The following is a 21,778-nucleotide window of genomic DNA, read 5'->3' as shown; positions in this document are numbered from 1 at the left end:
AGAATACCTGTATATCAGGCTTACCAGCTGGGAAATTGATTTAATATGTTTTTTGGTTTCTTTTTAATGTTTGGTTTGGGGTGATTTAGCCGTTTAATACTTGATTCTGGCTGTAAAATTTTGACATATCATGTAGTAGATACATGCCAAGTCTGTTAGGTCTGTTTGAAAGTTGGTGCATGCATACTAAATGATATTTTAGTCCAGATCTTTTCATTTGCAAGCAACAGAAGTGAAATCCAAATTGTCTTTCTTTTTAAACAGGCAATGTGTTAGCTTGCATAATTAAAAGTACAGGGGTGGGGGCCAGCCCTGTGGCGTAGTGGTTAAGTGCATGCGCTCTGCTTCGGTGACCCGAGGGTTTGCAGGTTCGGATTCCGGGCGCGCACCAACGCTCCTCTTGTCAAGCCATGCTGTGGCGGCGTCCCATATAAAGTAGAGGAAGATGGGCAAGGATGTTAGCCCAGGGCCAATCTTTCTTGGCAAAAAGAGGAGGATTGGCATCAGATGTTAGCTCAGGGCTGATCTTCCTCACACACACACAAAAAAAGTCCAGGGGTGGGCATGCTTTAATTAAGCACAGCTGGATCCAGGGGCTCAAATGTGGCTTCTGTGTTCCTCATTTAAAAGTTTTAGTCCTCACGTTATTAAGGCTTTGTATATACTAGGTAAATTTTTCTGATGTTGCTGCTTTACTGAATGATACTTTAAGGTCAAGGTTGCTGGACCAAAAATTTGACCTTTTAGAGTCAGTGAAATATAATTAGGGTTCTGCTGATATAATTATGTTATTTATTATATTTTTGCATGGATTGACACCATGTTAACAATTGGCTGTGTTAGAGCTTTTACATACTTGCAGGTATATGCACAGACAAGTATAGTAACGCTTTTCCCTGCTCTGCTTGTCTGCAGGCAGTGAAGTGAAATCTGCAAGAGTCCTGCTCGCTCAAGGCCTGCATACAGGAAAGAAGCAGGGGAAAAGCGTTACAAACAGCTTTTGTTCTACAGCATTTTAAAACATAACAGGTATGTCAGATTTTTGGTCTGTCAGCCTTGACAACGCCCCTTGAAAATGAACTAAGTACTCTCTGAGGTAGTAGGTCATGTCAGTGATATGTATTTAAAATGTGATGGTGGTAAAAGTTCTTCTAAGATTTTTGTTCTTGGAAAGAAAGAATCGTTACAAACTCCCGTAGTATTATTAGACACTAGCTACTAAAATAGTTTTTTTACTGATAAAAATTATTACTCAGTCTGAGAGTGGCAGATGTGTTAAAGGTTATATTAAAAATTCTTTTTAGATTTTACTTTTAAGATTTTTGAAAAATCTAAATTCAGTCCTGTGGATTGATTGAACTCAAAACATATTTTGCATGATCTAGCCATACTCGGAAACATATGTGACTTTAGACTGTAAAAACAAAAGAAAACTTTTACACTAACTACTTGTAATTGCCAAGTTACTTAGCCAGTCATTTTGTTTTTTAGGTATATTGGAAAGTCTGATTCAGTTACGATCAGTGTATGGAATCACAAAAAGATCCATAAAAAACAAGGTGCTGGATTTCTTGGTTGTGTTCGTCTTCTTTCCAATGCCATCAACCGCCTCAAAGACACTGGTTGTGAGTAGATACTAGTGCTTTTTAAAATTTAAATATATATAATATATTTATTAATATGTATTTATGTTTTGGGGGGCAAGAAGAGGTCCAAAAACTTAACTTCCTGTGTCCATTTGAAACATTGGTAAAAATTCCTGGTCTAAATTTATTTTGTGGACTTTAAAAAAAGAATGAAACATTTTAAATATGTGAATCCTAGAGCTGAATCAGAGCTGATGCTTAGTTTCCAGTGAATTTATAAGTGTTAAGAAATGATTGATATTCAAAAAAGTGAAAATAAAGGTGTCACAGTAGTATATATGCCTTTTTTTTTTTTTTTATTTCTTAGCATCCTTCTCTGGTTTTGGTGGATTTATGAGATAAAGTGAGTTCTGTTTAGGTGATTAGAGTGTTTAAAGTGTCAGTTAAAGGGGATTGTTAGTGAATAATATATAAAACTGCTGTGAAAAAATTAAAGTTATAGAAAAGTAAGACATTATTTTGAGTGTAAGACAGCTGTATCAACTACTTAGCTATAGCTCAGTTTTTCACCAACATGGGCATTTAGAAGATTAGACCAAGATCAAGACATTAGAAGTGATTTCCATATTGGATTGACAAGGTGATTTAGCATATGTGTAATTCATGGAACCAGGTGACAAAGCATCTTTTTGGGGCTGTTTCCATTGGGACACAGATGGAAATATCTTTTTCAACAGAATTTTTTGTTGTTGTTGTTTCTACAGAATTCTTTTTTTGTTGAGGAAGATTTCTCCTGAGCTAACATCTGTGCCAGTCTTCCTTTATTTTGTGTGTGGGTTGCCCCACAGCATGACTTGACAAGTGGTGTAGGTCTGTACCTGGGATCTGAACCCGCGAACCCAGGCTGCCAAAGTGGAGCACGGGGAACTTGAACCACTCGGCCATGGGGCCGACCCCCGAATTTTTTTTTATATAACATAAAAAATATCGCTGGGGCCGGCCTGGTGGCATAGCGGTTAAGTTTGTGTGCTCTGCTTCAGCGGCCCGGGGTTTGCCGGTTTGGATCCTGGGCACAGACCTATGCATTGCTCATCAAGCCATGCTGAGGTGGTGTCCCACATAGAGCAACTAGAAGGATGTACAACTATGACATACAACTATCTACTGGGGCTTTGGGGAGAAAAAAGGAGGAAGATTGGCAACAGATGTTAGCTCAGGGCCAATCTTCCTCAAAAAAAAAAAAAAATTCCTAGCCATTGTCATGGGATTTTAGCCTGGATGCCTAGGCTAAACAAATTGACGTGGAATCTAGCTAAGGAAATTAATAAATAAAAAATAGAGTATATTTAGCTTTGAATGTTAGATATATTAAGAGATGATCCTTTTTGATACATTAAAAGGATGCCATAGCCCAGATACGTACGTATTGATCTGTTAAAAATTTGAAAAAGGGAGAAAATTGAGCTAAAAGTTCTGAATCAGAAGAATTTAAAGGCACCTGAGAATTTCTTACATTTCTGTATTGCCAAAGTGGCCAAAAGGAGAGAGAAGACGTTGGGATTGGAAAAGGTCTAGCATATAAAAATGAACTGTTTTATTACCCAACCCAGCAGGCATACTGAAAACTTAGAGATCACATGTATGATCTTATTTCTGATTCAGTTTAACCAACATTTAATGAACCTTTAATGTGCTGGGTACCCTTCTAAACCCTGGTGATATGAAGATGAAAAGGGCATGGATCCTGTTGTCTGAGAAGCAAGGGCATAGGCCAGCTGGCAGAGGGAGCAGGACACATTGGAAGGGCTGCACAGGAGAAGAGGAATTGCTCTGTACAAGTCCCCTGTATAGCTGACTTAGTAGTTAGTGTCCATTTATTTGGCAAAGGGAAAAATGTCTGTATTTTTGGTTAGATAACAAGGTGTTATAGTTTTGGGGCGTGGATTTTTCTTTTTGCTGCTTGTGAAGTTTCGTTACATTAATTTATTTGATGTGCAATATATTTATCCAACATTTATTGAGCACCTCATGTAGTATTCTACCAGATTGGAGTGGAGTGCAAAGACTAAGGTAGAGTCTCTTCCTTTTATCAACTCATGATTTATTTAAGTAGACAGGTGGCATACAGCTGTAAAGGAATTTAGTTATAAATGCTACAATCAAAGTAAAACCAGCGTGCTGTGGGTAACATTGTTCCTTACTGGACATTGTAACTGGCCAGGCCAGTGTCATATCTGTTTTATAGATGAGGCATGAGAGAATAAATGAGTTGCCCCTAAAAGAGTTTGTAGCAGAACTGACTGAAACCCATATCTTACAGTTTATGCTTGGCTTCTCCTTAATACTTACTTTACTTGTGTGGGTTTATTTATTTGTTTATTTATTTGAATGGGTTAGATAAAAAATAACAACAATAATGGCAACAACTAACATTTATTGAACACTTATGTCCCAGGTACTGTGCTAAGAGTTTTACATAATTATCTGATTTAATCCTTAGAAAATACGAGGGTAGGTATTGCTGTCATACATGAGAAATTCAAGACTCAGGGATAAATGCTTAAGAACAACAACTGTTAAGTGTTAAGCCAAGACTCAGATTGAAGTGGTCTGAAATCTTCATTAGAGAGAAAGTAACTGCATGTTGGCAATGTACATACCAGTGTCTTATGATTTTTGAAGTCCGAATTTATCAAAACTTTTGTTGAGATACTTACACTAATTATATATGCAGTTAGAGAATTTTAAACATTTGTTTCATCGTTAAAACATGATTAATTCTTTAAATGATAGGCATAATTTCCAATGGATTGTGGAAATTTACTGTCACTTGATAGATGTTAGAATCTCTGATACCAGCTTACTTTTTAATTGCTTTTTTTGTTGATTTGAAATAGATCAGAGGTTGGATCTATGCAAACTTGGGCCAAATGACAATGATACTGTTAGAGGACAGATAGTAGGTAAGTGCGGAATTTAAAGTGTGGAATTTTTACCTCATTTAAATTGACCTAAACTCTAAATGCCTTTAAATCAAAGTACAATAACTATAGCTTCATTATATTGGCATGAATTAAATGTGAGTCTTGTAAAATGTTTTGAACAGTGGAGTCAGGATCCAGGCTAACTTAATTTAAAAAAATAACCTATAAATAATGTCAAAAAATAATAGAGGCTCCTAATGTTGTGAAGAACTATTGATCCTTTAGGGAGGAATTCTTTTTAAGTGTACAGATATAGTAGAGCACTGAGACAGACTTTATAGATGGTATTAAAGTTTTCTGAAAATAATTCTCAAACTGATTTTTGAGTAAGAAGAGAATATGCTATTGAACTCTTTGTTTAATGTTTTATAATTTTAAAATAATCTGTGGTAATTGAAAAAAACAGAATGAGAAATGGTAGGATAGCACTGATTGGAAAAAGAGGAAATTGTTAGCTTACTCATAAGGCACTTAGTGGGCTAATTGGGCTGTCTTGAACTGACCCGGAGGGAAGGGCTTTGTATAAAATCTCTTGAGACTTCTCCTAAGAATTGGTGAATTGAGATTTGATCAAGATACATAGCATGGTAGGACAATGAGGTGGGCTTGCTTGAGACTTCTTAAATTAAAGAAGAAAAATGCAGTTGGACTCTTACCACTTCACTATAGAACAGAATTAAGAATAAGATGATTTCATTATGAACTCAACAGAGAGATTTTAGTTACTGAAGGTACTTGAAGGACTTCATTTTACAAGGCAATGAATTGGGTTCATAGGGAATTGCCAGAGTAGCAACACAACAAAGCCCTGTTGTGGTTATCACAGGAAAATAGCTATGTTATGGCATTGTTGATGATTCCTGTCATTCTTAGATTGAGAAAGGAATAAAAAACATCTCAAGGGGCCGGCCTGGTGGCGTAGCGGTTAAGTCTGTGTGTTCTGCTTTGGTGGCCTGGGGTTCGCAGGTTCGGATCCCAGGCATGGACCTCCGCACTGCTCATCAAGCCATGCTCTGGAGGCATCCCACATACAAAATAGAGGAAGATGGGCACAGATGTTAGCTCGGGGCTAATCTTCCTCAGCAAAAAGAGGAGTATTGGCAATGGATGTTAGCTCAGATCCAGTCTTCCTCACAAAAAAAAAAAAGAAAAAAATCTCAAAAATAAATCTTAGCGTACAAGATTTTTAAATGTAATTGTTCCTACTTTATTTGATTTGGTATGTTATATAATGCTTGCCAACTAATATCTACTAGTAACAAAATAGTTTTATATTAGGTGTAAATTTGCATTTATAAAAATAGCAGACTGGGACAGCCCTGATGGCTTAGTAGTTAAAGTTTGGCGCACTCTGCTTCAGTGGCCTGGGTTCAGTTCCCAGGAGCAGAACCACACCACTTGTCTGTCAGTAGCCATGCTGTCGCAGCGGCTCACATGGAAGAACTAGAAGGACTTACAACTAGAATATACAACTATGTACTGGGGCTTTCGGGAGGAAAAAAAAGAAATCAGAGAAAGAGAGGAAGATTGGCAACAGATGTTAGCTCAGGGCTAATCTTTCCCAGCAAAAAAAAAAAAAATAGACTTTCCTTTGTTAGCTGTGAAAAATATACCTACTGAGGTATACTACGTAAAAAAAAGAATGTTTTACTTTAAAGTGTCTGTGTATTTTTTTTTTTTTTTTGATTTAAAAGTCTTAAGTAAATTTGGTGTTCATAGTAGAGGCAGGCCAGACTCAAACATTATGCCTTTATAATCCTGCAGTTTATAAGAACAGAATGAGTTCTAGTTCTTGCTGAATCAGACCTTTACAAATACTTACAGCATCTTGATATGTAACATCTTTTTGAAAAATGGAGAAAACTACACTAGAACACTAACTTTTAAAAAAATGTATCCCCTTCTAGTATTTTTATATACATATATGTATATATTTTTATGATTTTACTTACAGTAAACATAAAATTTTTGTTTTGCTTTCTTTCACTTACTGTAGCCATTATTAGTGTTTATAATTAATGATTTTTAAAGGATGAATTATATCAATATATCATAAATTAATCAATCATTGAACTTTGTTATTTTTTGCTATTATAATGTTGAAACTTGCAAACATTTTTGTACACTTAGCTTTATCCTTTTTTTGATTGTTACCTTAGAGAAAAATCTCTCAAATTGAGATGATTGATTCAAGGATTACAAACCTATTCCCTTACATTTAAAACTATTATTTAGGGGCCGGCCCCGTGGCTTAGCGGTTGAGTGTGTTCAGATCCCGGGCGCGCACTGACGCACCACTTCTCTGGCCATGCTGAGGCCGCGTCCCGCATACAGCAACTAGAAGGTTGTGCAGCTATGACATACAACTATCTACTGGGGCTTTGGGGGGAAGAATAAATAAATAAAATCTTAAAAAATAAAAATAAAAAAAATAAAACTGTTATTTAGTTCTTTCCATCTCTTCTGAGGTTTTTCTTTTGTTTTTTATTATAAAATCAAATCAAAATATAGACAGAGAACCTAAGGAGCACCCATAACATGGCATCGTCATCACTTTGATGTATACCTTTTCTCTATGTTTTTACAAATGAGATTATACCATGCAGATTAAATAACCTGTTGCCTTAAACATCTTTTTGTTGCCCATAGGTACATTTCTTTTTTTTTTTAATTAATTAATTTATTTTTTTTGTAAGGAAGATCAGCCCTGAGCTAACATCTGCCAGTCCTCCTCTTTTTACTGAGGAAGACTGGCTCTGGGCTAACATCCGTGCTCATCTTCCTCCACTTTATATGGGATGCCGCCACAGCATGGCCTGACAAGCGGTGTGTCAGTGTGCGCCCAGGATCCAAACTGGCGAACCCCGGGCTGCCACAGCACAGCGCACACACCATGGGTACATTTCTATAGCATTTTTAAGGTTGTATGGTAGTCCATGGTGGGCAAATAATTAATTTAACCAATCCCTTATTGTTGGATCTTTAAGTTGTTTCTCATGTTTTAATGTTATGAACAGTGCTCTGATAAACATAGAATTTCTGTGACTCATTTTATATATTGCTAGAATTAGGCCATTTACAAACACAGTCCCACCTAAAAATTGCTTAGGTGTTTTGTAATACAGCATTTTGGAGATGTACATTGAAGCTCATGAAATCCTTAACTTTGAACCTTAATATTATTCTAAACAAAGCTACTGAGAAAATACCTTGTTTCTACTGTGATTGTATTTTGGTAAGCATTTCACTTAGCTTTTCTGTATAACAACTGATTAACACAGTTTTCTAGTATAATTTTCACATAACATTTTGTTTACATTTGCTGAGGAAGTGTGTTACAGTGTTGTCTCCTATAAATGAACTTGCATAAAGGTGTAATATGTTAAACTTTCTGATTTTTCAAAATTTTTACAGAGCTGGAAGATTTCATAATTTTGAGATTTCATAATTTTGAGATCTTTCCTAGAATGAAGGGTCTTAAGATGTCATACTTTGTATTGTAACCTATTAATTCTTTAAGAAGTTGGGTTATAGTCAAGTTTGCCTGTATCTCTTCTGTTTTTTGAGAGAGTTGCCAAAAAATAGAATTAAAGACTACTGGAGCAGCAAGAAGGACTTCAGGCATATCATTTAGCCTAATTTCCTCATTATTCAGATTGGGATTATCTAAACCTCAAGGATGTTAAGTGTTTTGTTCAAGGTCACGGTGCTAGACTAGTTGGTAGAGCCTGATCTAGAGTTCACGGCTCTTTTTTCTAAGTTTATAGTGGTAGTTTAATACTACACTGGATGATGATGTACTGTTTTAACTCATGGAATCCAAGTATTGCCCTCTTGCCAGAATCTAGTGTATTTTTTTTAAAGATGGGTCAAGAATTAAACCCAAATTAATGTGAACTTTTCAAATTTCTCTACGTGAATATACCTTTCATGTGTTATGCCTCTTCTTAAGGGCGGTAGTAGCTTTGCATTGTCCCATTATAATGTTGAAAAAAGGAATTAGACTGTCCTCCATGAACAAGATAAAGTGTAGAAAACCTTAAAATTCTAATATCGCTCCTAAAGGGAAAACTCTCATGGAAAAAGAAATTACAGAATTTAGTAGAAACTAAAGAGTTTATTCTAAAGTATTAAAATAAGCTAAGCCAGATGTCTTTGAAAGATACATATTTTAAATTGTAATAATTCTTTCTAATTCTATGGCTCTTAGAAATGTTTCTGTTGTTTAACAGTTAGTCTTCAGTCCAGAGACCGAATAGGCACAGGAGGACAAGTCGTGGACTGCAGCCGTTTGTTTGATAATGATTTACCAGACGGGTAAGCTGAAGTCGTTAGAGAAATACGTTGGTAATACCCTTGAAAGAGTGAGAAATAAGTTGGTCTTTATTGTATACTTAACTTTAGAAATTTGCTGACCAATTCCAGAACCTAGGGTTTTCCTTGTGCTTGGAAAATTAGTGAGGGGTCTTGTCACAATGGTTTTATAAAATAAGCTATGAATTAAATGTGTTTAAATTTGGTTTTTAAGAGTTTTGACTAGGAGACAAATAAATTTATTGACAAATATAACTCTCCTGTAAATATTATATATTTAAAAGAAAACTTCTTTGATTAAATTATTCAAAACAGGGCATATGGGTGCTGAATTTGAGATATTGCTCTATTAGAGGGATGGGATAGAGAATTTGTGTAATAGTAATTATAATAACATAGTAACATTTATTGAGCATGCATGTGTTATAAGCACTTTAAATAATACATTATGTCATTCAATTCTCGTAACATGTGATCTGGAATTAGACCACCTGGGTTCCAAACTTTACTCTTCTGTTTATGAGCTTTATGAATTTAATCAATTTATTTAACTTCTGTAAGCTTTGGTTTATATTTATTTATAAAAGAGGATAGTGATAATATTACATATGCCATAAATTATTGTGAGGATTAAATGAAATCATTCATGAAAAGCACTTAGACAATGTCTTTGCGTATAGTAAGTGCTTAATAAATAATTAGCTACTATTATTACTACTGCTACTACTATTGTTACCCTCATTCATTTCATACATTAAAAAAACTGTGACTCAGAGAAGTTAAGTAACTTGCCGAAGGCCACATAGTAGGTGGCAAAGCTGGAACACAGATTTAAGCCTTGATTCCGAAGCGCATGTTTTTTATCGCTGCTCTCTATCTTTGTTTGATACTAGTTCTGACACTTTTCTGATTTTATTTTTAACTTTCAAATTTTTTTATTAACTTCAATGAGGTATTATTTACATACAATAAATTATGTCCATTTATTTATTTATTTATTCGTTTGTTTTTGTGAGGAAGATCAGTCCTGAGCTAACATCCATGCCAATCCTCTTTTTATTTTTTTATTTTTTTTTTTTGCTGAGGAAGACTGGCCCTGGGCTAACATCTGTGCCCATCTTCTTCCACTTTATATGGGACGCCGCCACAGCATGGCCTGACAAGCGATGTGTCGGTGCGCAGCTGAGATCCGAACCCGGGCTGCCAGCAGCAGAGCGTGTGCACTTAACTGCTATGCCACACGGCTGGCCCCAAATTATATCCATTTAAAGTGTATAAATTGGTCGAGTTTTGACTTAAATTATTTTTGGCATGAAATTTTACCTCCAAGCTATGGTATTTGCTCATTTTGTTTAAACTGCTAAAAATTGCTATAATTTAAGTCTGTTTATAGATCACTTTAGCTTCTTGATAGATCTGTTAACTTTTATGTATGTGAAGTAGATTATGGTACTTTTGAAGGGGAAGTTTAGGATGTAATAACTAATCAATATTGAGACATTTATAATACTGTAGGACTTATTTTTCTAAAGTTGCTCTATATTTTTGTACTATAATTAGAATCACAGAGGCAAAAAAACCTCTTAGCATCTCTCTTTTCTAAGGCCTCCAAACCTCTGCCAGTGTTTTGGTGGAAATATTAACATTACCACATTTCTATAGTCATTTGTGTATTTTTTTGTTATATGAATTAATAAAATATTGAGGAAGAAGTGGCATTCTTGCTTTTTAAAAAAGTAGTTTGGGTAGGGCTAAATGCTTTTATATACTTTTCTAATTAAATTAAATTTAAAAAATTATGTGTGATTTTTGTTTTTAGTATAGCCTTTTTTCCCCACTAAATTCTGGAGAAATTAATATGATTTAATTGGGCATTGTTGACATTATTGAAAATTCTGAGTTTGGCTGTTGGGAAATATTAGTCACACCTCAGTGTAAATATTTTAGAAGTTTCAGAATTCCAGAAGATATATTGTATGGTCTAAAATAAGTTGAAAGAATTCTGTGTATTGAGATTTAATTTCGTCATTCCTGATTCACAACAGCAGATGTCTTCCTGGCTTGGTTATTATACTAAAAACATTCTGTATCCAGCTTCTTACTAATGCCTCATCTCTCAATATTTTTATTTAAGCTGGGAAGAAAGGCGAACTGCCTCTGGAAGAATCCAGTACCTAAACCACATAACAAGAACTACGCAATGGGAACGCCCAACACGGTAAGAACGTGCAAGTGTCTTCCCATGATCTATGCTGTTCACCCTCCTGAAGTCATCCCTTTCTGTTTATCTATCAGCTTTTTTTGGCTTATACTGCTCTCGATCACTAGATCTTATAGCAAGTGCCATTATTATTTTTAAAAAGTAATTTTCAATAAAGATTGTTTAGCAGGTCATCCTGTTACTGTAGCTTCAGGGCCTGCAATGGTACTCAATAAATATTTATTAAATGAATAAATTGAGAAATCATCTTCTTTCTGGGACTCTTAAAATTATTTTTTGAGTCCATTATTGAATGGCAGTAACAAAATACGTATACAGAATCTCCATTTGATCAGTCAGGTAGGGGGATGATTATATTATATTGCATCCAGTAAGGTCTGTGATTAAGATAAGAACCAGATGCTCTGAGATTATATAGGGGGGCACCTGACTTAGAGTGGGGGGTGAGGGGATGGTAGAACTTGTAAAGAAAACTCTGAAGGAGTGGAATCTCCGAACTAAATCTTGAAGAACGTTGGAATTTAGCCAGGTAAGGGGAAGGTGATGAAGGGTGTTCGAGGTCATGGTAACAGCTATCGTTCAGTTCACCAAATGGTTATATGCCAGGCACTGTGCTCAGCATTTGGGCTATAACAGTGAACAAGGCAGGAAGGCCTTCATGGAGCTTAATGTATAAAGCCATGGAGATGCAAGAAAATTTTTGGAAACTCCAAGGAAGTGCTTTTTAAGTAACTGAAAATGAGTGGGATAAATGGTTGAATTTCCTTTTTTCTTTTTTTTAAAGTAAGAAGAAAGTATGTTTGCCACCTCTACTCAGTGTTTGTTTTGCCCCATTTTTGTTTTGTTTTTTTCGTGAGCAGGACTGCCACCAGGCGTAGAACATCAAATGCTTCTCATTAGTTATACTTACTTTTATTTATTGGAGCTGAATTACTTAACTAAATGAATCACAATTTTTCTATTATGATTCTCAGGTAAAAGCTTAGCTTATGTTGCCATTTTAAAAAAATGCTTGTTTGAGAGTTGCATTTCTAGTGTTAAACTGCCAAGGATTTTATTGAAGTCAAAAGACTCATTTTTATACCTGAGCGTAAATGAATGTATACTTGTGTCAGTGTTTTAGTGAAGTCCATTTCCTTCTAACTCATCTGACTGATAAAATTGACTTTAATTTCAACACTTATAAAGTTGATTGTGTTGTAAATGTTTAAAGATTAACTCTTGATTATCCTCTTATTTTGGATGACCTACAATAGACTGGAAACTTTTTGAAGAGACAGACTATCTTCTTTCCTTTATTCATTCAATAAATTTTTTTTTTTCATTCAATAAATATTTATTGAGCTACTCATATATATGCCAAGCACTGTTGTAAGTGCAGGGGATATATACAATGGAGAACAAACTAGGCAGACTCTCTTCTCTCAAATATTCTAGTGGGGGAGAACAGTCAAAAACAAGGATGCAAATAAGAAAAATATCAGAAATAATTGCTATGCTGAGGAAGTAAGGTAATGTATTATCAAATGCCTGGGTGACTACTTTAGATTCGAAGGTCGGGAAGGACCTCTTAGAGATGACATTTAAGCTTAAGCTATGATGTGAATGACAAAAAGGAACCTGGCCTAGGGAGAAAAGGAGAAAAAAGCATTCTAAGTGGAAGGAAATGCTACTCTCCAGCACTAACGTGGGCAAGTACAAAAAACAAGAAGAATGTCAGTGTGGCAGAAGCAGAGTGGGAGAATGGTGGGAAATAGGTCTGAGAGGTAGGCTGTAGATAAGTGAAGTACAGTGGCCCCCCCGCATCCTCGGGGTATACGTTCCAAGACCCCCAGTGGATGCCTATAACAGCGGATAGTGCCGAACCCGATATATAGTATATTTTTTCCTGTGCATACATACTTGTGATAAAGCTTAATTTATAAGTTAGGCACAGAAAGAGATTAGCAACAGTAACTTCTCTTTGACATATCCAAATTGCCAGCATCACTACTCTTGTGATTTGGGGCCATTGTAAAGTAAAATAAGGGTTACTTGAACACAGGCACTGCAATACCAGACAATGCGATAACCAAGATGGCTAGGGTGACTAGCAGGTGGGTAATGTATACAGCATGGATATGCTGGACAAAGGAATGATTCGTGGGACAGAACGAGTTGGCACAAGATTTCATCATGCTATTCAGAACGCTGTGCAAATTAAAACTTACAAATTGTTTATTTCTGGAATTTTCCATTTAATATTTTCGGACTGCGGTTGACCACGGGTAACAGAAACTGCAGAAAGCAAAATCGTGGATAAGGGAGGACTACTGTAGTGCTTTGTAAGCTAGTGCTAACATCTACAAATATATGTGGATTTCATATAAAATGTAAGATCAATATAAAATGATTAAATACATAATTGACAATCTGCTTATCACTTGTTTCTTTGGTGATTGGAGACTTCAGGCTTTTATTCAGAGTTCTTGAAATCATTATATTTATATTAATCATTACATTTTCTTATAAGTGATTGTTACTGCAGTACATACATTGTCTAGAGAACTCTACTTTTGATATCTGAGTTGAGTAACTTTTTTTCCCTGTTACTTTTCAATAGACCGGCATCTGAATATTCTAGTCCTGGCAGACCTCTTAGCTGCTTTGTTGATGAGAACACTCCAATTAGTGGAACAAATGGTGCAACATGTGGACAGTCTTCAGATCCCAGACTGGCAGAGAGGAGAGTCAGGTCACAACGACATAGAAATTACATGAGCAGGACACATTTACATACTCCTCCAGACCTACCAGAAGGCTATGGTATGACAACTAGCAGAGGGAAAATAAAGTGTGGTGTACTGATTTTAGCTTGCTAAGAAAGCCAGAAAGTCAACTTTTAAAGAAGTTATTAATCTGGGTTTAGGGATTCTGCATGAAAATAAAAGTAAATGTAAAACCTCCCAACTTTGAAAAGTCTTTGAAGTGGTAGAAGACGGCCTAACCAACAATTTGGCCTTGGGCTAGTCATTTCACCTCAGCTTTTTTGCTCTTTTGTAATGAAATAAGATGAATGATACCTCTCCTTATCACAAAGGAATTATGAGGAGCATATGAAACAATTGAGAGTCCTTTGTAAATAGGCACTGTATAAAGGTAAGATGGTATTGTTATTGATAATGGTCATCTCAAGTAAGACTTGCAGTGTAATTTTCTAGACATATGTATTTAGAAATGTCTTAAGCTTATTTCTGATGGTATTTATATGTTGTCTATAATTTTGAGTTATCTGAGTGATTGGGTTATTGTAAATGATTTAGTTCTGTGTTTGTATAAAATTATTATAATCTTATGTAATATCCTAAATTGTAGAATTTCATGTGGAAGATGACATGACTCTTCTCCTACTTGATTACAGAACTTTCTAAATTAATCACAACTTGTGAAGACTCTTGTATATAGTATGAACTCAACTGTTCTCTCCTCTCTTGCTGAAATCTAACCATGTTAGTTACATCCTTGCCCTCTCAAGAGCCTGTGGGCTGATGGTGACACCTAATGACCAACATTGGGAATCGCCTAATCTAACTTGTATTTTATTTTTACTCTAGAATATTTTTAAAACTGTTCCATAAATGCATGATACTAACTTTATTTTTTTTATTTTTGTTTTTTTATGAGGAAGATCAGCCCTGTGCTAACATCTGCCAATCCTCCTCTTTTTTTGCTGAGGAAGACTGGCCCTGGGCTAACCTCCGTGCCTATCTTCCTCTACTTTATATGGGACGCCGCCACAGCATGGCTTGCCAAGTGGTGCGTCGGTGCGCGCCCAGGCTCCGAACCAGCGAACCTCGGGCCGCCGCAGCAGAGCACACTCACTTAACTGCTTGCGCCACGGGCCAGCCCTTCTAACTTTATTTTTAAACGTATTTTAACTATTCAAAAAAAAACAATTTTTCCGTTAACTGTGCTGTGCTGCACAGGTTAACTTATAGCACAGTGATTAGAACATGGGCTTAGAAGACAGACAGACCTGGGTTCCTATCCTGGCTTTGCCACATATTAGTTGTGTGATACTGGGCACGTTATTTAACTTCTCTGAGCCTCAATTTTATCTTCTATAAAATGGGGAAATAATAGTACCAATCATGTAGGTTTGTTTCAAGAAATAAATGATAATTTCATGTGAAGTGCCTGACACCGTGTCCTGCATAGAAAGCACTTAGTAAATTTTAGCTGTTATTTTTAATGTTCAGAACGTGGAATAGAGTATCTCCTGCCGTTTCTCTTTAATTGAGATTATAAGGCAAACTGTTTGAAGTGGGAATGGTTATACTTTTACAATATTTGTGTAATTTGGATTAAAAAAAATTTTTTGTACAACCAAAACATAGGAATAAAGTGGATACCAAGGCTGAAATTATTGCAGCTGTCATCTGTAACCAATTATAAACATTTTTATGTTTATAATTTTTAGAAGTTTAAAGTTTAAGTTGATTAATTTATTATAGGTTTATAAGCAAATTAAATTTATACTAATATATATTAGCAATAGTTTTATCATTTTATATGTGGGAATTTTTCATTAGATTTTGTTTAAAGAAAAGTGAGTTCTGTTGCGTAAAATCATAAATAAAGACTGAAACCACCACTGAAGAAATCCTTTCACAGATTCCTTCTCTTTTCCCTGGCTTCCTCACTCTCTCCCCAAAGACTTGGAGTTAATTTCACCTTTGCTTTTTTCTCCCCAGTATGCACACTTGTTCTTTAGTCCTCCTCTTTCAAACTTGGTTATTTTTCCATCTTTGCCCATTTTTGACTATAGATTCTTTCCCTTGTATTCCATCTCTTTTGCTTTCATTTGAGTCCAAATGTAGTCTTGAGAATACACCTCTCTGAAGAAAAGAAAAAAACATAAGTTTTGATATAAAATTAGGCATAATAAAAAAGCATTACCAACCTGCAAACCCTTGACAGTGGCTGCAAGTCTCCCCAGAATCTCCCCAAAGTTGGCTAGCCTTTTTCTCTGAGCCTTCTTTTGTTCCCTTCAGGCTTCACATTTAAGACAAATAAAAGATCATTTCATCATGTTTGTTTTGTTTAATTATTGGTACTGTGACAATCTTGTTTTCTGTTTTCCATTGCAGCATGTTTAGTATTTGAGCCACATTATAAGTGTAGTTGGCTTTTAGATAGCTGGCCTATGACCCTCATCACCATTTATAAGATTGTTTCCAGGAGAAAGTGTATTCTGAGTTCAGAACAAATGATTTGTAAAGCAATTTTTTGGTAATAAAATAGATTGGTAATTTGGAGCATTTACCTATTAAGATAATATCCTAGTGTCTATATCTGTCTTTGATTTGGACAATCTGAATATGTTTTTATTATTAGTGTTTCTTAATTTTACAGAACAGAGGACCACACAACAAGGCCAGGTGTATTTTTTACATACTCAGACTGGTGTGAGCACGTGGCATGATCCAAGAGTGCCTAGGTAACAATTTGTTCTAAATACTCTTCATACCGTTGAATATCCATTTTACTCAGGATTTCTTTGATTATTTAATCTTTAACTTCTTAAAATAGGTTGTGTAAAAGTTTGGCTCTTTCTGATAGTCATTTCAGTTTGACATTTAGTAGAACGTCTTATCTACTGCTCTGCAATTCCACCCCCGTGTCCTACCCCACAACCAGTCCCTAGTCCCTCTCCCCTCTCCCCCTTAAAAAAATTGGGGCAAAAGGGCCAGCCCGGTGGCCACGTGCTCCTCTTTGGCAGCCTGGGGTTCGCAGGTTCGGATCCTGGGCGTGGACCGACACACCACTCATCAAGCCGTGCTGTGGCGGCATCCCACATACAAAATAGAGGAAGATGGGCACAGGTGTTAGCCCAGGGCCAATCTTCCTCAGCAAAAAAACAGGAAGATTGGCAACAGATGTTAGCTCAGGGCCAATCTTCCTCACCAAAAAAAAAAAAGGGGGGGGCAAAAACATGGGTCTTTTAGGAGTTTGAAAATTGAGCTGGGTAAAAACATACAAACCTTACAAAAACATACATACTCTTTTTTTAAAGGGTAGTAGACTGATATTTTTATTTCTGGTTAGACTTTTTTTGTTTTATTTTTAACCTTATATCAGTGTATTCAGTATTCTTTCTTGTGTTCCTTAAAAGTTTCATTTTAGTGTAGAAAAGAAATAACCTAATTAAATTTTTTTAAAATGCCAAAACTTGTACATTTGAACTGCAGGCATTGTTGAGTGCATTTACTAACCAGCTATCTTCAGCTATCTTTTAACTTTAAGAAGATGGAAGGACATACAAATCAGTTTAGTAATTTCATATAATTTTTGATACATTTTAGTATAAATAAGTTTTTCAAACACTAATTAGCTATTTGGAGTTATTTTCTAATGAACAGCTGCAGAGTGCCAAGTAGTCCAGTTGAAGTTGCAAAAAAAAGAGATGAGTTTTAAATTAAATTCTAAATTAACTTTGTAAACTGCACATATACCTTTGTAAGATGAGGATATTTTATATATTAAGTGCAGCATCCCCCTTCCAAAACAAAAAAAGAGATCTTTTTCTGCCTAAAACTTATATTCAGAGCTCTACTTGTCAAGAATCACATATTTGAATCAAAAATAGATGTGACTAGCTGATCTTGGATTGCTTTGATCTTATTTATAAATAAAACTATTATAATGAAAATGTTTTACTTTGTGATAGAACTTAATTAGAATCTTTTGAGGTGGCAACTAAGAAAATGTGCTATTATTAATTATTGTCTCAAGGTTGCCATTTCTGTGTCTTGATAATATAAGCTGTTAGTTTTGAAAAAGTAATGGAGAGGAAATTTTTATTTTATTAATAAGCTCACCAAAAAAAACCCAAGGGCCTAACTTTTAGAAATAAGAGTTTTGTTATGCAAATTATGAAAAGCGTTTTGGATTCTGTTAAGCAAATTGAAAGTCAATAATGAGCTTTTCTATAAAATAACTTAAAATCATTGGAAGGAGATGTATAGTTTAAAAATGATTTCTTTTTAACTAAATGATTTACGGTAGTGAGAAAGTTGATCTTGAGTTATCTGTTGAAAGAATAGTTCATGTTAGCTGGCATCAGAAGCTGAAATTGAGGGATTTTGTCACCATTGTTGGTAATATTCTTATTCCTAGGGAAACATGTCAGTTTTTCATTAATGAGTAAGGGGTTTCTATAAAGGTTTACGACTATTTCATGTTGAGTATTCAGTAATGACTTTATGAAATAATACTCAGATTTCTTTTGTCCCTATGCTCCAAATTATCTTAAAAATGTATATCATATCTTTTGGAGCATCCTTTAGTAAATATGCCTTTTGTATGGAGGATCTTTTATCAAAGCAGACTATAAATATTTAGGTTCTATTAAAATATCATCACTATTCAATCAAAGACATTTATAAAATTGTGTAACTCAGACACTTTTTTTTTTTTTTTTTGAGGAAGATCAGCCTGAGCTAACATCCATGCCAGTCCTCCTCTTTTTGCTGAGGAAAACTGGCCCTGAGCTAACATCTGTGCCCATCTTCCTCCACTTTATGTGGGATGCCGCCACAGCATGGCCCGACAAGCGGTGCGTCGGTATGCGCCTGGGATCCAAACCCGGGCCGCCAGCAGCGGAGCGCATGCACTTAACCGCTATGCCATGGGGCCAGCCCCCTAAATATAGGTGTTTTTTTTTTTTTTTTGTGAGGAAGATCAGCTCTGAGCTAACATCCATGCTACTCCTCCTCTTTTTGCTGAGGAAGACTGGCCCTGAGCTAACATCCGTGCCAATCTTCCTCCACTTTATGCGGGACGCCGCCACAGCATGGCCTGACAGGCGGTGCGTCGGTGTGCGCCTGGGATCCGAATCCACGCCACCAGCAGCGGAGCGCATGCACTTAACTGCTACGCCATGGGGCTGGCCCCCTCAGACACTTTAAAACTAACTGTATTTAAAGATATCCAGTAAACTTAGATTTATCTGAGACGTCTCATTTTATCATGTTTTGCATTTCTCTTTAAAACAATGATTAATGCTTTGTTATGCATTATATTGCATACTGACTGTACTCTTGAAATACAGATCTGCATTACTTTTTATGGCTGCATAGAATTCCATTTTTCTGTAATCATTTCCCAATTGCACATAAAGATTATTTCCAGTTTTCTGCTCTTTTATATCAGTTCTTTAGATCTCGCCCACATATGACTATAGATTTATAAAATTCTAAGTAAAATGATATAAAACCAAATTCTGCATTACGTCAAAAGAATTATTCATTCTTTGATTTCAATAACTGCTTTTCATTTCTAAAAGTTTCATTTAAAAACTTCATCTGTTCATTCTTAATTATCTCTCATTGATAGTTTGTCTTTGTAGTTGTTCTCTTTTATTTATTTTTTTGGTAAGGAAGCTTGGCCCTGAGCTAACATCGGTTGTCAGTCTTCCTCTTTTTGCTGAGGAAGATTAGCCCTGAGCTAACACCTGTGCCCATCTTCCTCCATTTTGTATATGGGATGCTGCCATACCATGGCTTGATGAGCGGTGCATAGGACCGTACCTAGCATCTGAACCTGTGAACTCTGGGCCACTGAAGCAGAGCGCGTGAACTTAACCACTATGCCACGGGGCCGACCCCGTCCTTTTATTTTTTTGTGTTGCATATCATAGCTGTTATCTCTGTGATCTCTGACAGGACTTGGATGTAATCGTGTGGTTTACTGTTTTCACTGAAACTCTGTCATCATGATTTTCCTTTCTGAAGTGTTGGTGATCTCTGATTATGAGTTTGTTTGTTTGATCTTAATTGGTTGGAGTTGTGTGGACCTAAAGTGGGAATTTAGAAAGTTTTCCTGAAATTACTTCATCCTCTCTTTGAGTTCTCTGTTTAGTAGGGAAGTTCCAAATTTCCTTTTCCAACCCTACTGCTGACCTAGGGCTGAGTTTCCCAATTAACAACTACCCTCTGGCAGCCCTACCCCTCTGCCTGCCTGCCACTCAGGTACCAGCTCCAGCTGAATTCACTTTTTTAAAAAACATTTGAGGAAGATTCTTGGAATTTTTTCCTCTGCCTCTTTTGAGACTAGCAGTGTCTCAAATAGTGTGTTCTTTCCAAGTATTAGTTGTTCAGTACCAGAAGAGTCTCTTGGAGTGCCTATGAGCAGAAAGTCAAAATCATTGTTTCAACAAATCTGTGGGTGCTTATATGTGCCCATCATTGTGTTTCATTATGACCAAAAAGAGGTTACTTCAGGAAAACTCTTTTTCTAGTTTAACGTTTAAAACATGATTTTGATGAGATTTGTCATTATAATTATCTGTTATAGTTTGTTTACATTAGACATGCTGCTTTTATTTCATTCTTTAAGGTCCTGTAAATCTTTGTCTGTATATAATAGTGTTTTAAGAATGTGTAATATAATAACAATGGTCTTTGGTCCATTAGAAGTCTTTTTGCTTTTTTTATTGTAGCAGTAAGCCTTAGAGCATTCTTCCTTAGGTGTCTTAAACAGGTTCTTCATTCACTAACTTTACAGATTTCAAAATTCAAAATAGAGCAGTTATCCTTTAAAATATATACTGTGATTATTTTCAGGATCATAATTTCAGTTACATTTCCAGTTTTGCTTTGTTGGAGAGCTTAAAATTAATCATGGAATGAACATTTATTTACACAAATTTTATGGTGTAGTAAAGACAAATAATTGAAGGGGATTTTAGAAAACATTTAATTCTTTATTTTACTGACATTTGTAAAACAATATTTTGTCAGACAAGTATTGAAGTACAGTTTATATTGGCAAATGTTGTGATTGCTTTTATAGTAATCTAAAATCTGTATTACATTAAAGCCCAGGAACGAACTTAACTAAAAATGTAGGCTATGTGATACATTTCTGAACCATTTATGGATTGGGTTTTGAATATGCGAGTTTGTTAAACCATTGGGATTTAAAGATTCCAGCTGAACATCTCAAGTTTCTGAAACAATACGTTTTCTCAGACTTCATGAAATTGTTCTGTGTCATTTACACTTGCTTGGCTCAGCAGGCCCAGCAATGAGGTATTTTTTACTTTATATTTGTTTTTGCAGGGATCTTAGCAACATCAATTGTGAAGAGCTTGGTCCGTTGCCTCCTGGATGGGAGATCCGTAATACGGCAACAGGCAGAGTTTATTTCGTTGACCATAACAACAGAACAACACAGTTCACAGATCCTCGACTCTCTGCTAACTTGCATTTAGTTCTAAAGTAAGTTTTTGAAACAGTACATGGTAAAATGCAGGTTCTGAACAAGAGAAGACTTATAGATGCTTTTTGTAATAAATGTTATAGAGTGTCTACTCTCTTCGATTATAAATTTTTTGTGTGGAACAAAACTTTATATAAGAGTATGACAAGTTTTACTCTGATATGAGTATTTTAATCCCACTGTGTTTAAGTAGGAACCTATCCTGAAATGTTAGGAAAAAGGTATGTATCAGAGATGTACCCTAACACCTGAAGAGACAGGCTGCTTTATGGGGTAGATAGATATTTTTCCTCCCGAGTGCATCAGAAATAGTTCCAGGATAGCTGAATCCATTCCAGAGGATTTTTTTGCTTTTTTCGGTCCTTCATCTTTAGGCGTTCTTTCCCATTTGTAGGACTTAGTCTTTCACA

At 35.7% G+C, this 21,778-nt stretch overlaps 1 protein-coding gene across 1 annotated transcript in view; it reads left to right on the top strand.

The window, feature by feature from the left end:
• The window catches only part of SMURF2 (SMAD specific E3 ubiquitin protein ligase 2), a 127,246-nt gene that overhangs the window by 77,223 nt on the left and 28,245 nt on the right, over nucleotides 1-21,778 (top strand). Inside the window, exons 4-10 of the mRNA XM_087441431.1 lie at nucleotides 1,492-1,625; nucleotides 4,484-4,549; nucleotides 8,803-8,887; nucleotides 11,019-11,102; nucleotides 13,708-13,910; nucleotides 16,500-16,584; nucleotides 21,209-21,367. Of these exons, the coding sequence (XP_087297557.1) occupies nucleotides 1,492-1,625; nucleotides 4,484-4,549; nucleotides 8,803-8,887; nucleotides 11,019-11,102; nucleotides 13,708-13,910; nucleotides 16,500-16,584; nucleotides 21,209-21,367 (816 nt within the window). The remainder of the gene's footprint in view (nucleotides 1-1,491; nucleotides 1,626-4,483; nucleotides 4,550-8,802; nucleotides 8,888-11,018; nucleotides 11,103-13,707; nucleotides 13,911-16,499; nucleotides 16,585-21,208; nucleotides 21,368-21,778) is intronic.

This window comes from Ceratotherium simum, chromosome 16 (assembly GCF_057802395.1).
Source record: "Ceratotherium simum simum isolate JZ-2026a chromosome 16, ASM5780239v1, whole genome shotgun sequence".
Lineage (NCBI taxonomy): Eukaryota > Metazoa > Chordata > Mammalia > Perissodactyla > Rhinocerotidae > Ceratotherium > Ceratotherium simum.
This window is presented reverse-complemented; position numbering and strand designations above follow the sequence as displayed.